At 30.5% G+C, this 15,961-nt stretch overlaps 1 protein-coding gene across 2 annotated transcripts in view; it reads left to right on the forward strand.

Moving 5' to 3' along the window:
- The first annotated feature begins 957 nt into the window (after positions 1-957).
- LOC107441911 (alkaline phosphatase) overlaps positions 958-15,961 on the forward strand; it is a 42,128-nt gene continuing 27,124 nt past the window's right edge. Inside the window, exon 1 of one of the 2 annotated variants that reach the window (XM_087166257.1) lies at positions 958-1,036. Coding sequence is in view for 1 of the 2 variants with exons in the window: in XM_043047202.3 (XP_042903136.2) it covers positions 14,801-14,900 (100 nt within the window). In the remaining variant the exon portion in view is untranslated. Of the gene's footprint in view, positions 1,037-14,705; positions 14,901-15,961 lie in introns of those variants that run through there. The other variant, XM_043047202.3, reaches the window with a different exon arrangement.

The following is a 15,961-nucleotide window of genomic DNA, read 5'->3' on the forward strand; positions in this document are numbered from 1 at the left end:
AGGAGGAAAACTAATTTCAAGTTTGAAATCTCCACATCCAAATTAAGTAAGATAGAGCATTTGTTTAAATGCAATAAAACTTTTGTTCCCCAGTGTTGTTCTTTGTTCACAGTTCCTTGTTTCTTCAATTCTAGATTGTTTACTATTATTCGTATCAGAATCCACGTTTACCCCAAAATGATAGACCGCAAAAAGTATAACCACTGTCTAGGTAATTGTTAATTCTAAATAACGCTATTATTAAAAGCTAGAGAAATCTAATATGTATTGAATATCTAATACACTGTTTACATCAGATATACAGCTTTAAATATGTAAGCTTTCATATGGCCAATCCAATTTTTAGTAACTTTTTCAGTTAAGTAATAAATTAACATTTTTCACCAAAGGCTTCAAATGCCTTCCTAGCTACATTAAACTTATTTGTTGTTGCTTTTTTTAAATTATATTGTACTCGAACTACTTACTTATTGCCTAAAATAAATAAAACAGCGTTAAAATCGGGCTTTCTACAGTATATTGTCTTGTATTGTAAACCATAAAAACAAGACTAGATGCATATTTCTTAACTATAAATGTTTTGAATTAAACTGAAAATAAAATATTCTCGAACTTCCATGTTGTCTATTTGAGTAAGAAAAAATTATTAGATATTTTACAATGGTATTGCCATTTAAATGAAATTATTTGTTTCTTTTCCTGCTTTATTTAACGGTAAAATAATTTTATTCCTGAAATCTCGTTTAAAATATGCAGTCATAAAACACAAGATAAGGTTTAAAAAATCAGAATCACAGTAAAATACGACAAGTAACTTTATGGCACGTAAAACTAATACATTCTTCGAAGCGTATGCAAAAAAAAAGCCTCGCGATAAAAGAAAAATATTACTTTTGACGTTTTCTATCTATAGAATAATAACATCTTCATTCCAGCTCAACACGAGGGACAAGAGAAATATAAAAGAAGAAGAAAAACCAAACATTCCAAAGACGAAGAATACGTGCAAAAGAAATTATACCGAAGTTTGTTTTAAGTAAGTCATAAAGATATCGTTTTACGTGGTCTATTAGTTTTTTCTTGGTCTCACATTCTTGCTGCTTTCTAGTGCTTGTTAGCTATATATTACGAACAGACATTTTACTCAGAAAATGTACGTTTTTAATGCTTTCGTAGTTTTGCGAAATTCTACGCGAGACAAAATTACTATTTTGGTTCAAAGAAAAATTTACTGTGCTTTTTTTCTTTACAAAGTGTTTTAAGAAATTTTGAAAATCTTTTACTTTTATATTTAGAAAGACGATAAACTGAAGAAATTTTTTTTAGCTTATTTAAGTTGCAATGAAAGCATATTTCTATCATATCCAGTATAATTTTAATTGTTTTTTAATAAACAAATTTTTTTATTTAAATAATAATTTTAATGTCCTCAAAATTAGTGAATCAATAAATTTCAAAAGATAAACTGATCATTGAAAAGACATAACGCATAATTAAAAAAGGGCTGTAAGATCCTTTAAAAACACTGTCTTGATTTAAGTAATTACAAAACGGTTAAATGCAAAAACTACTTTAAAGGTGATGAATTGAAATATTAAATTTGCGACAAATCAATTAAAGAAACGTATAAATCTTAACACTAGAAAGACTGAACATTGCTGTATATCTAGAAAGAGTGAAGGAACCAATTTGGCTCTTTCTAGATTATTTGTGTGTAGATCAGTTAACATCAAAAAGCTAAGAATGACGTGGAATCATAAGAAATATAATAAAAACCCACTTTAAATATGATAATCAAAATTCTATGGTTTTTCCCTCGATATGGCCAACAATAAATTTTGAAAAGAACACTGACTTTTCAATTATACTTACAAATTAATTTCTCAGATGCTGAAATGCTCAGATTCTCACACATATTGAGTTTCCTTTACTCAATAAATAATAATTATATATATATATATATATGTTGGAATGCATTTTTAAATGAAACTAGGATACTTAATACTTACCAAAGAGTACCTTGTATCTAAACCTAACTGGAATTATGCGATATCTACTATAATACCTAAGAGGTCACTCTGACTCCTCCTGTCATTCTAGATATAAGGTTCTACATATGCAGGGTGGGCTCTATACATACAGGTTTATCATAATTAAAGTTACCATTTAAAAAATTAATTATCTTGAAACTTCAGAATTATCTGATATTTTAGCAGAACAATTGTGAGGCAATGTTATTTTGTTTGTTTGCGAAGGAAAAAAATAGTTCCAATCTGCCGCTAGATTTACATTGTCTGAAGAGATGCAAATTACTCGATCATAAAAATGCAGAGCGCCAGCTCTTTGCCTGAATGCTCTGACTATGAAGGATCGTGCTCTGCTCTTGAAGCCTTTTTTCATAAGAACGATGAGTGTGCATTTACAGCTATTAGGAAGTAAGTCCTACGGAGCATCTTCAGCTGTTGCCTGTACAAGATAAATCATATAAAGCAGTTGGTGCCTGCTAACCTGGAAGCACGTGAATCCTTCGCACTACGATTGCTTGCCCGGATGAAGGCTGACAACTAATGACCATGAAACATTCTGCTATCAGTAGACGAAGCCCATTTCCATTTGCAAAGTTCTGTAAATACGCAAAATTGCAGGATATGGGAGACCGAAAATCTGTTCCAGCTACAGCCTCTATCCTCTGAAAAAGGTCACTGTGTGGTGTGGAATAATGGCAGCGTTTAATCGTCGGTCCGATTTTCTTTTAGGAGATCACACTTGCGGGTCCTGTTACCTTCACCGTAACTAGCAAGCGGAATGAAGCACTTTTGTTTCCTTCATGTCATTCCGGCACTTCAGCAGCGTCAGTGTGTGGATCGCGCAATATTCATGCAAGATGGTACTCTTCCGCTCATTGCTACTCCTGTGAAATAGCTGCTGAGTGCTCATTTCGGAGATGACAGGTTCTTAAGGCTCCATTTTCCAACAAGGTTAATGTCAAGTTGTCACGAATTAAACTCAAGGGATTTCTGGTTTTGGGAGTACTTGAAGAATGTTTTTACAGCGGGCTGATTAGGAATTTAGCAGACTTGAAGGCAGCATCACATCCATTGCATCAGTACATATACCCTCCGATCTGCTGTGGAGCATGCTGTTTTGCGCTCCCAATTAGTAGCGGGAAAAGGTGGAGGGCACATCGAACAACGTTTGCCTTAGTCATGACAAAGATGTTTGTTTCATTAAACTCTTTTTTGGCATAATCAATGTTGTCTCTGTAAACACGCATTATCCTCTGTTAGTTAATAAAAATTTAGTAAACCCCTGAACTCCACTATTTCCTTTAGAACAACAGTCCTTTGTGTAACAAATCCATTTTTGGTCTTTCTCCCAACATTACCCTGAGAGCGTCATCTATCGACAGAATTTGGAAGCATTTTTTCCATCGCCAAACAAATTTCCATTGACTCACGATTGTTATGCTAAAATATCAAGTCATTCTAACGAGTAGTTTTGAAGTTATCGATTTTTGAAATCATAACTTAAATTATAATCGTCCTATATATACGTTTCAATAAAGCTAACTTACAGGCAATCAGCAAAGGTACCTCAAGCCTTATCCTGAATATCATAGAACAACTTGGACAACTTCAGCGTCTCCGGAAAAATTGCTTCTTGCAGTGGATTCCCGCCCATGTAAACCTAGAGTTCAATGAAATAGCTGATTCCTTGGCTAAAAATGCCAGAGATCTAAATCAAAATTCAATCCCAACCACGTTGGCACATGCAAATGCTTTTGCAAAGTCAAGACTATTCACCCCTTTAAAAATCAAAGCCCACGATCAAATACCTAATCTTGACATCGATAGAACCACGATAAGCCACTACTCTCATCAGACTAAGAACAAAACATCATAAAAACATGAAAATTTCTACAGATGGGACTATAAAATATCAAAACTGTGGCAACTGTCTTAATGTGGAACTGACACCATGTTTTAACTGCCCTGCAGTCGCTGCAGGCCTTCACCTCTTAAACTACCCCACAGAAGAGGATTTGTATTCTTTTAATGCCATAGAAATAACAAAAACTATTCAAGCACACCATGAAATATGATTCAATAGAGGATACGACACCAACCAATAAAGCTAACATATGATTGGTTAAATAAGCACTTAAATTAAATCAAATTATGAAAAGGCGCAAATACACGACACTTTCAGTGTGTTATTTTTCGAATTACAAAGCAACAAAAAAACGAGAGGATTAGTTTTTAAAGTGCAAGAAAAACAAAGTAAAGAAACGTGCAAATTTCAAAACTGCATTAAACAAAATATACAAGGTCCGGCTATTAATTTCCAGGACTGAGGTAACTGTAGGAGAAAGAAAAGCCGGAATATGGCGCTAATGATTGCATATTGAAGAGTGTTTCCTTGTGCATATGCAGTGCAATCGGCGCCATTCTGAAGTGAGTGGTTCTCGTGGAAAGGCGCATTAAAACGGAGCTCTTAAATTCCTGTTGTCGAAGTGAAATGGAGCAAAGAATTAACATTAAATTTTGCTTCAAATTGGGCAAGACAGCTGCAGAAACCTACAAATTGTTAAAACAAGTTTATGGCAAAGAAGCATTATTTCGCTCAAGAACTTTTGAATGGTTTAAACGCTTTTGAACGCGAAAGCATGGAAGATGATCCGCACACAGTTCGGCCGCAGTTCGCACGCAAGCCGGAAGCAATTGAAAAAGTTCGCGTCCACACATTGCGTTTGCCTGTGAGGCGATTCTTAGCACAGCATGGTGTCGTTGAGTCGCAGCATCCACCATACTCGCCAGACCTAGCACACACTTTTTCCTGTTTCTTAAGCAGAAAAATTCACTGAAGGAAACAAGATTTCAGGATGTCGAAGCCTTCACGAAAACTGTAACGTCACTAATAAAGAGCATTCCAAAAGAGGACTTTAAAACTTCTTTCCGAAATTTGTACAGCCGAGCACAGACGTGTATTACGGCTAATGGGGATTACTTCGAATAATATTAAATGGCTATGTGTTTAACTTTTTTTTCTTCTGAGTTATTCTATGAGTCCTGGAAATTAATAGCCAGACCTTGTAGAAACGTGTAAATATTAAAACTGTAAGAAAGTCAAATGATGGAAATGACAGAAATTTGTAAATTTCTGGTTTTATTTCAGTTCCTGTTTTGAAACAATGAATTAAGCACCTTGTATTAATTTAGTAATTTTCACGAGTGGCATTTTTTTGGTGTTTTGTTATATATTTTTTTAGTTCAATCCCGTCCATTCAATTACATTGGGAAGAAGAAGAGAGGCACCTCTGCACTTGTCATGCTTCATCAAATATTCAGATCGATTTTTTGGAAAGTAAATCATGAAATTTATAAAACTGTAGAACACAAATGGAACTGATCTATGACGTTTTTGCAGCAGATTTAATGTAAACACTAACCTATTCAATACATCAATATGTTATGGAGTTGTAATTATAGTCCAAACTTTTTTAACCGTTATTTCATTCAAATTCTTTCCAAATCATTAATATTTCGTTTCCTCCAATAGCACGCTGAGAAAAAAGTATGATCGAAAGTTCCTGAATAAAATACAATTTACTGTGTTGCTGGCTTTATGGGATCATCAAAAAGATTGGTTAATTTTGCAAAAGTGCTTTGATAATGATTTTAGTAATATTAACAAAAACATATTGTTTTAAAATATGAGTTGAAATTTGCTAATTGTCTTAAAATTTGGTAGTTTTATCACGTTTCCTTAGAGCGTAGTATTAAAACTATTGGGAGTACAAATTAGTTCGGTCCGTTTTTTGTGATCAAAAATGCATTTATTTCAGAACAAAATGAATGAACAGATTAATCAAAGTATTGTCTATCGCTGGCTACTACTTTTTTCCACCACTCTTTCAATTTTCGAATTCCATCTCGAAAAAAATGTCTCGTCTTTTGAGGCGATCCAAGTTAGGAGCCAATTTTCAATTTCTGCGAGCGAAGTGAACTGTTGACCATGCTGCATCTGTCGGAACAACTAGTATTCAGAAGGAGAAATGCCCAGTGAATACTGCGGGTGCAGTAAAATATCCCACTTGAGCGTTTCCTTACAATTTTTTGCGACTTCTGAGACATAAGGCCGACCGTTATTATGCAGAAGAATAACTTTATCATGTCTTTGCTCGTATTCCAGCCGTTTTTCTCGTAATGCACTGCTCAAATGAATCAATTGTAGCCAATACCGATCTCCCGTAATGGAATCACCACGTTGTAGCAGCTCATAGTATACAAAACTATTCATCATTCACCATTTACCATTCTTCATTCACCATTCTTGAAACGTCGAAACCATTCCCTATATGATTTATCAGTTGGAGCATTGTCAACATAAACTTCTACAAGCATTCGATGCGCTTCAGCTGCACTTTTCTTCCAATTAAAGAAGAAACATAAAACCTCCCGCAAATGGTGCTTCATTACCGCAAAATTTGACATGTTCAACAAAGTAAAAAACAGGGTTTCTGTATGAAACTCAAAGCGATATAAACTGAATATTATTGGCAGATGTTTAACCTCTCTGAAACCAACGAAACCAGCTGTCACTATATAACATTCATAACAGCAGAGCCATTTTTTAAAAACGGACCGAACTAATTTGTACACCCAATATCTATTTTGTTAAATTTACTTCACAGTTTCGTATTTTTTACTAAATGTGTGTTGATAAGAATTATTATTTTGAAAGCCCGCATTTTCCGTAAACCGTAACTAACCATAGCATCATTAAACCGTTACCAACAGTAGTATCCGTAAACCGTTACTAACGGAACAATTACCACTTGAATGATTTAAATACAGTATATTTTGGTTTTATTGACCAAAATTATGTTTTTTTTTAAACCAAGTACGCCATTCCTTTACAGTACTAATTTTACTAGAATTTCTTTCTCCGTGTAAGAATAGTAACAGTTAAAGATTACGACAAACCTTTTGAAAAAGTAATAGCGCTTATAAATCAATAGTACATAACTGAGTATTATGGTTTATAAAAATGATAAAATAGCTTTCTGAAGAAAACTTTCTATTTATGTCTTTACATATATCAAACAAAGTTTAACTAATTAATAATTAATTAGAATAGGGTATTTAAAAGGTAATGGCCAGCAATTTTTTATTATTGTCTCGATAATTCATTGCCACAACCTCATTCTTACTAGAAATCATTCTTCCAAACTCCATTATTTTGTTTTAAAATGTAATAAAAAAAAGAATTGTAATAAGATATGTCAGAATAATAAAACCATTATTTGTTTTGAGAATGTTAAATATATCTGCATAGTTTAAATGTAAGTTTCCCTTTTTTATTATACAAAACAAAATATTATTTCTTTCACTAAAAGTAAATGTACCTTCTGGCATCATAAAGTTCTGCTTAATTTTGCAAAAAAATAAATAATATAAAATGTTTCAATCAATGTAACAATTGATTTTTGAAATAATAAATCTAATGAAAGGATTGGTGCTGCATAAAAAATGTCGTTTATAAAAAAAATTCCATTCTTCTTGTTTCGTTTAATTTTAGTTAGCGAATTTTATCCAAAATCTTTGATTAAATTAGGGAATAGTTGATAAGTGAATTATATATCCTAAGCAAAAATAAAAACTAACAAATAGATACAGTTTCATGTTGTCCAATTTATCGACAAAAATAAGAAATTTAACTTTCTTGTCTTATTTTTGTTTTAATTTTGTCTTATTTTTATTCATATGCTTTAATTTTCGTATATTTATTATGCAGCAAATTAATTAAAATATTTTTGATTTCTATAAATATGTAAAACAATATGTTTTCAGTCTGTTTGGTTTTCCTTTGGCTTGTAAGATAAAGATTAATTTTTATGCATAGATATTTAATCAAAAAAATAATAATTTATGTGTAATGCTATTCAAAAAATGTTGTTACATAATTTTTTTTTAATATTTTGTATAAAATAAAACTTTTTTATCAGATACTAAACATGTGTAAGTATATATGTTAGCGTAATGTTATTGAAACATTAGAGTAACGTAACATGTACATACATAATACATAGCACATCACAGTAACACATACATTTAAAGTGATATGTTATATGCCACTATAATGTTACTGCTACTGTAACATTACAGGAATATAACATATACATGTAGCATGTACATATACAGCAACACACTGTAACGTGTACATATACAGCGAGTAACATAAAAGTTACAGTATACGTATATGTTGCTGCAAAAGCCTGAAGTTTGGTAAAACCTAGGTTTTACCGGTAACACTTAATATTTACCTAAGTGGTTTAATGTAAGTTTGAACCATGCTTTAATGTATTTTTACTTCCCGAGTTTTTTTTAACTGTTGCCAAAATTATTTTTAAAAAGTATTGAAATCTCCTCATTAGTTATTAAAGAATTGTGCCTCAGTTTAGATTTTTCACATGGAATCTTATTAGTGAAATGACATAAATCTAACACTATTTGTCCTTTTTATTATAAATTTCTTGTAACGCTCCATCAACAAAATCATACCTCATTTTGATCACTTTTACAGTTAATATTTTTAATTAAATAATCAAAGTATTTATGAGTCTTTTTGAGTCACACTATATAACTTTGATAAAGGGAGCAGTTGGCAATTAAGAATAATTGCTGTTATTATTTTTAATATTCTAATTAATCAAGAAATGCGATTTCTACTGCCCGGTATACATTTGCTGATATACAAGTACACAAACAGTGCTGATATACAAGTATATACAAGTTTGCTGATATACAAGTATTTACAAGTTTGCTGATATACAAGTATATACAAGTTTGCTGATATACAAGTATATACAAGTTTGCTGATATACAAGTATATACAAGTTTGCTGATATACAAGTACGCAATACTGTACTATACACAAGCCGTGTTGGCTCAGGGAATAGAGCGATCGCCTTCCAACTAGGCGAACCGGATCCGAATCCCAGCGATGGCTGGTCGATATGAATTCCTCAGTTGTCTTGCACCGACCACAATGTTGACGTAAAGCATCCTTAGTTTTAGACGAATCTAGGGTTAGAGTCCCCTTGCCGTCAAGCTAACCGTGGGAAGTTCTAGTGATCTTCCTCTCCCTGTAACGCAAATGCGTGTTAGTTTCATTAAAAAATTCCCCCATGAAGGCAACTTTCTCCCGATAAACTTAATCCAGGAGTTCCCTTGTTTTCTGGATTGGGTTGAAAATGACAAGGCTACTGAGTTGAACACTAGTAGTCGTAAACCCAAAAAATTTAATCGACTGTTCAACGACGGTTATGAAATAAAATATACTATACACCAATGTTTTTTCATGTCTAAGTGCCAGTACAGGGTATAGCAAATGCTGATGTTTGTTAGGTAAAGTGCCACTATCTGGTTCACCCTAAACAGGTGTTTTTTTAAGCTTAAATGCTACAGGCCAGCATACCCTGCACTAATATTTCTAAGGTTAAGTGATAATCTCAGGTATATGTTTGCCCGGTATATCCTACACTGATTTTCTTAAGGTTATGTGCCATTGCCTCCGTTATTCCTAATACTGACTGTTGAGGTGAAGGGTTGCCTTTGGGTTCTATTGTTCGCTCACCGCGGCTTTTTATGGAACAGTTTTACGGAACGACTTTTTTAACAGAACAGTATCCAATATATTTGGGAATGGAAAATCCTATCATTAATCCTCCGTTTCGATCTCTTATCGGAAGGCGTTGGTAACTTTTAGGTTTTACCTCAAAGGACGGGGAAAAGTCCAAAATGGAATCATTTTAAAGCATACTTCAAACTTTTACGAAACACTTTGTTAAAAACTAGGTTTTAGCGCTAAAACCTAGGATTTATCTGATTTTGAGCTTTTACAGTAACACACATACACATATAATTTGATTGAAATAACTTTTGTCTCCTGTATGTAAATGATATGGTTGAAATCTCATTTTTTTCTTCTTTTTATAATAAAACATAAAAAGAAATGTAGATATATTCCTCATAAATAAACCTATAATTGAAAAAAGAAATTTTCTATAGATGTATAAGATTTATTTTCGTATTTTCTCAAATATTATAAATAAAATGTCGGATGATAATGGACTGTCACCTAATGAATGTTTTCTATTTGTTACCAAAGGAAGGAAGAAAATATTTCTCCTAAAGCAATTTGAAAGATAAACGAAGTGTCTCTAAGGTTTCACTCATAACATATTTGCTTTTTATACAAATGTTTTCATACATATATTTTTACAATAAATATATTTTTATTTTTATTTCTCATCTTAAAACATTTTTATTTGCGATTTTATAAGCTGGTTTTTTGTTACGCACGATCCCATCCATTCTAATTTTTTATTTTATTTTAACCTAATTAATATTTAATTAAGAAAATGAAATTGAGTGAATATCTTAATTAGAACATATAAAACATTCAATGTTTTATAAAATCAAAAGTTCTAATTTCATTATAAACAGTTTTAAAATAATTTACGCAAGTGAATAGATTTTTTATTCAACACCGCCATATGTTGATATAATGTTGTTGATAATTTCTAAGCCTAATAAGAATAAAAAATTTGTTTCTCAAGCAGAATACACACCTTAAATTTCCTCTTTTTTCCGTTTTTCCATAAATGATTTTTTAAATGGTATGTCATTTTTATGACACTCGGTTGTAGTCTGCATCTTTAGTTTTTGTTAAAATCTAATTTTCATTTTTCATAAAAATAAGTATTATTAAATAACAATAAAATGGGAAATTCTTTCCATCTTTTAATTAAAAAATTCTTAGATGTTTTCTTCTATTTTCAAATAAACTTTTAAGATGGCATTTTTAATTACTACTCGTAAAAAATTAAACCACTTAATATATATCCCTAAAAGTAACATTAGAAATAGACCATATACTTTGTTATATAATGGTATTATCGAATTATTTGTACTATGGGTATAATTCAAATCTTATTCATAGAATTGCAACTTTACGTTATTTTATATATGATATGTTATCGAAAACAAAATCTTGGTCTGCTTTTTATGCAAAATGTAGAGGATATGATTAAAGTTGCAATAGTCTAACGCATATACTTATACTATATTCAATGGTATCTTTTGTTATCAAAGAATTCCTTTTCTGTATTCGGTACGATTACCTTTAGAAATGCTTTTTATTGCAGAATTTCCAAAGATATATTGATATAAGTAAAGTAGTATGTATTTTATATTCAATAAAACTTTCAAGGAACGGTAAACAAAATATGCTGAATAATAATAATTTAACATTTTTACTGCCATAAAATGGTGATAAGTAAAATATATTATCTTATTTCTTATAATTATTTCCCAAGTTAAAATCTTTGATGGTTTTCCATTGATGGAACAACATAATCTTGATGGTAACTATCAATATCAATATTTCCATCATGAACCATTATATTTTTTGATGATAACCAACATAAGTAACCATCACTCCAATGTAGGTATTCGGACTGATTTGTGATGGTCCAACATAAGAATAGCAGCTTGTTTTGATGGTTTGTTCATGTTGAACCATCAGAAATTTCCATCATACTTTCTTGAAAATCAAATGTTGGAGCGATCATGAACAATCATCATCCCAATGTAGAAATTTGGACCTATTTATGATGATCCAACCTAAAAAATAAAAATTGTTTTAATATTTTCTTCATGTTGAACCATCAGAAATTTCCATCATACTTTCTTGAAAATCAAATGTTGGAGCGATCATGAACAACCATCATCCCAATGTAGGAATTTGGACCTATTTATGATGATCCAACCTAAAAAATAAAAATTGTTTTAATATTTTCTTCATGTTGAACCATCAGAAATTTCCATCATACTTTCTTGAAAATCAAATGTTGGAGCGATCATGAACAACCATCATCCCAATGTAGGAATTTGGACCTATTTATGATGATCCAACATAAAAAATAAAAATTGTTTTAATATTTTCTTCATGTTGAACCATCAGAAATTTCCATCATAGCTTCTTAGAAAACAATGTTGGAGCGATCATGAACAACCATCATCCCGATGTAGGAATTCGAATTGACTCTTGATGGTCCAAGATTTAAAAAAAATTGATGGTTTATTCCTGAATACCAACAAGAATTCCCATTAAACCATCAAGGAAACGAATAGTTTAAACGCTTTGGACCATCACGAATTGTTGGTCCATGGGAATCTAACTTCTCTTGATGGTTAACCATCGTAGTATTAAAGTAGCATTTTCCATCATGGAATAATGAAAGTTTGTTGGCATATCAAAAGCCATGAACTCATAATGGAAAATATTGGATGATGATGACCATCAAATGTTGTTGGACCATCATGAACCACACTGAAACCAACATAAACCATCAAAATGTTTTGATGGGACCATTAAGAATTTTGACTTGGGTTGTATGATTCAACAGTTCATCTTAAACCAAAACAAGGTTTAGCTCATTTAAATCTCAGTAAATTGACGTTGTATTATTTTTCTGAGAATGGACTCTAAAAAAACATGTTTTGTAAATTTAAATGTTAAGTTCTTTTTTGAAAATAAAATTAAAACTTTTTTGAATCTTTTGAACTTTTTATAACCGATCTGGTCAGGTTTTAAATAAGTGTTAGCCGTGGTATGGAAGAAACTTATATCTTGCTTTAAAAACCTGCATGTACCTCAAATTCCATACCATTCGACTTGCTGGTGAAAATTTGACCTACCATGTGGATAAAAACTAAAGCTAATTTAAGGTTTCTTACTTTCTTTTCTAATTTTATCACTTCATTCTTATCGGAAAAAAATACGATTTTCACTATTGTTCAAAATTTTTTCATTCGCAACCTTACTTCGTAGAATCCTTTCACTTTAAATGAAGTAAAAATAAAGTGCATCTAATTTTAACACATATTTATTTTAGTTTAAAAAATTTCGGTATGTGGATTCTACTTTTCTCCTTTCATCTAAAACTCATTTACAGTTAAATGTTTTTAAAAATTTTTTAGAAGCATAGACGTGATAGGATAATTATTCTTTTTCACTTGAAATGTATTTTCACTATCGAAATATCACTATTTTGAAATGTATTTTTCACTATCGTAAAGGAATACGTCTAGATGAGAGACACTATTGTTGTTGACATATGCCTGTTTTGGCAGAGGGGTGCGATTGTTCTTGTTTTACCAGTGGCGCCAACTATGGCCAAGAATTCGACTTCTACTACACCCATTGCGTCACGCCCGTTTATAGGGCGGACTCATTCATACATCCATTCATTCATTCACAGATCGTAATTTTGACCTGAATCGAGGAACGATCAATCTCCAATTCAGTACACCCAGAGGTATTGATTTGTTATGGGAACATGGAAGACTTTGCGACTCGACAGATTTAACGTGCATCAGTCTCCATTTTACTACACGGGAAGTCTTCGGCCGGCCGGGTTCGAACACATGAACTCTCGGAGATAAGAAACACTATATATATATATATATATATATATATATATATATATATATATATATATATATATATCAATTTTTAATGTCTTAATGCCATGGTGTAAAATTCACTCCTCCAAACTTTTGTTTTTATTTTGTTGTTAAGTCTTTAAAAGGAATACAAATATATGATTGTTTAATTTTTAAAAAAACACCATATTTTTCAATGTAAAATTAATATCCGTAATCAATATAGTAAGAAAACTACTGCTTTGCTGGATTCAATTAATAAAATTCTCCTGTGAAATTCAAGTTTCGGGTTACAGAAAGAAGATAATAACAACTTAAAAATAAATTATTAAGAACTGTCTCTTAAAAACTTCTGTTTTTAAAACTATAATCTTTGTAATGAAAAAAGTTCATAACATATTTTATACTAAATTAAAAATAAAACATTAATAATAAACACCATATTTTTCAATACTCTACAGAAATATTTCAAACTATAAAGTACTGCCAAAAAAATTTTTTTCATTCAAATAATAAAAGTATCTACTAAAAATCTTACATTTTTTTAAAAAAAATTCTAAATTAAATTCAGAAAACATAATAGATTGTTTTAAAACAATCTTTCGTTTAAACAAAAATATTTTAAGCAAAATCAGGAATATAACATTAAATTTTTTAACAGAATACCAATAATAACCATAACATAATTAAATACCATATTTCCAATACAGTACTAATGAGTATCAAGTAAGGAACCTGATACTTTATTCCATTCAATTAAAAGCTATCTTCTAGATAAAAGGTTTTATAAAATAAAGTTAATAAAAAATAGAGACTTAATGTTATTGTTTAAGATTTAACAAACAGTTTTGTTATTGAACAAAATTCTTATAACGATTAAAAATATATAACATTTTCTTACTTATTCCCTAATAATAACCGCAAATTAATAAGACACCATATTTCCAATACAGTATTAAATAAATTCAAGCATAGCAAGGTATTAAATGAATTCAAGTAATCAAGTATAGTAAGGAAGCTGGCGTCTTGTTCGTTTCAATTAATAAAAGCTATCTTCTCCTGAAAAGCTCAAGTTTCAAGTTTTATCGAGTATCCTGAGTGTAACATTAATTCTGTTACATCTGATAAATATCCCGAAGATCCCTACAGATGGCGTTGTTGATTAATACCTATTTTCCTGAAAAGAGGATTCGTCGGGACTGAAAAGATAGGAATGAGACTACTTTGGCGAGAATTCTGGAGCGGATGTGCTGTTGAGATCACTCCGGCTGGAATACAAGGAAAAGATGGACTTATTGATGAAGTTCTTCAGTAAAAGCACTTGGCGCGTTTTTATCTTTACCCTTCTTTGCTATGTTTTTGCCATTTGCCCTTGTTTTGCTCAAGGTAAATTTATACTAAAAAATTTTTTCCTACTTTTAAATTTATGGTATTGTGTGCGTAAAAATATTGTGCATTAAAGTATGTTGAAAATTTTTAACATATATTTTAAATGATTAAACTTCGTAATATTGATTTTAAAAACAAAAGAAATATTAAAAATGCATATAAAATAATTGGCCTCACTAAATACGAAACTTTTGGAGCTTTTAGTTTTTTTAATAAAAAAAAATGTTTTATCATCATTTAGAGAATCGTCACTGATGATCGTGAATTAACATTTGAAATAACGTTAATCAGCTTTTTTTGCATTAACTTTTTATTCATTTTAAATTGTAATAGTATTAAAAAAATTTCTAAATTTTACTTTGAAAAAGAGAATTTAGTTATAAAATAATAAAAATCAGTGTTAAGTGTTTGAATTATAAAAAAAGATGTTAAATGATAATTATCTTTGTTACATTAATTTCTAATTTGAATATAATGTTACAACTTTAATTCCATAACAAAAGAAATGATCCAGAGACTTTCTATTTAAGAAACATTTGAAGCTTTTAGTTTTTTTTCATAAAAAAATGTTTTCTCATCATTTAGAGAATCGTCGCTGATGATCGAAAATTAACAGTTAAAATAACGTTAGCTTTTTTTGTATTAACTTTTTATTTGCTATAAATTGTAGTAGTATTAGGGAAAATGTTTAATTTTACTTTGAATAAGAGAATTTAGTTAAAAAATAATAAAAAATTAGTGCAAAGTGTTTGAGTTATTAAAAAAGACATTGAATGATAATTATTTTTGATACATTAATTTTTAATTTGAATTTAATGCTACAATTTAAATTCGATAACAAAAAAAAAATGATCAAGAAACTTTCTCGTTCGAATTATTAAACAATAAACCTAATAAACCCGCAATGTTTCCTATCGTAAAGAGATAATGACTCATATTTTTTAGTTGTTACTAATTTCATGCGCTGAGAACATTTGTTTTTTAAATGGGTGTATAGCTTTTGATTTAGTTGTCTATATGAAACCATAGTGAGATTTTTTAATTTTCAGGTATTTCGA

The sequence above is a fragment of the Parasteatoda tepidariorum genome, chromosome 6 (assembly GCF_982258835.1).
Source record: "Parasteatoda tepidariorum strain Cologne lab strain chromosome 6, Ptep-v5.0, whole genome shotgun sequence".
Classification (NCBI taxonomy): Eukaryota; Metazoa; Arthropoda; class Arachnida; order Araneae; family Theridiidae; genus Parasteatoda; species Parasteatoda tepidariorum.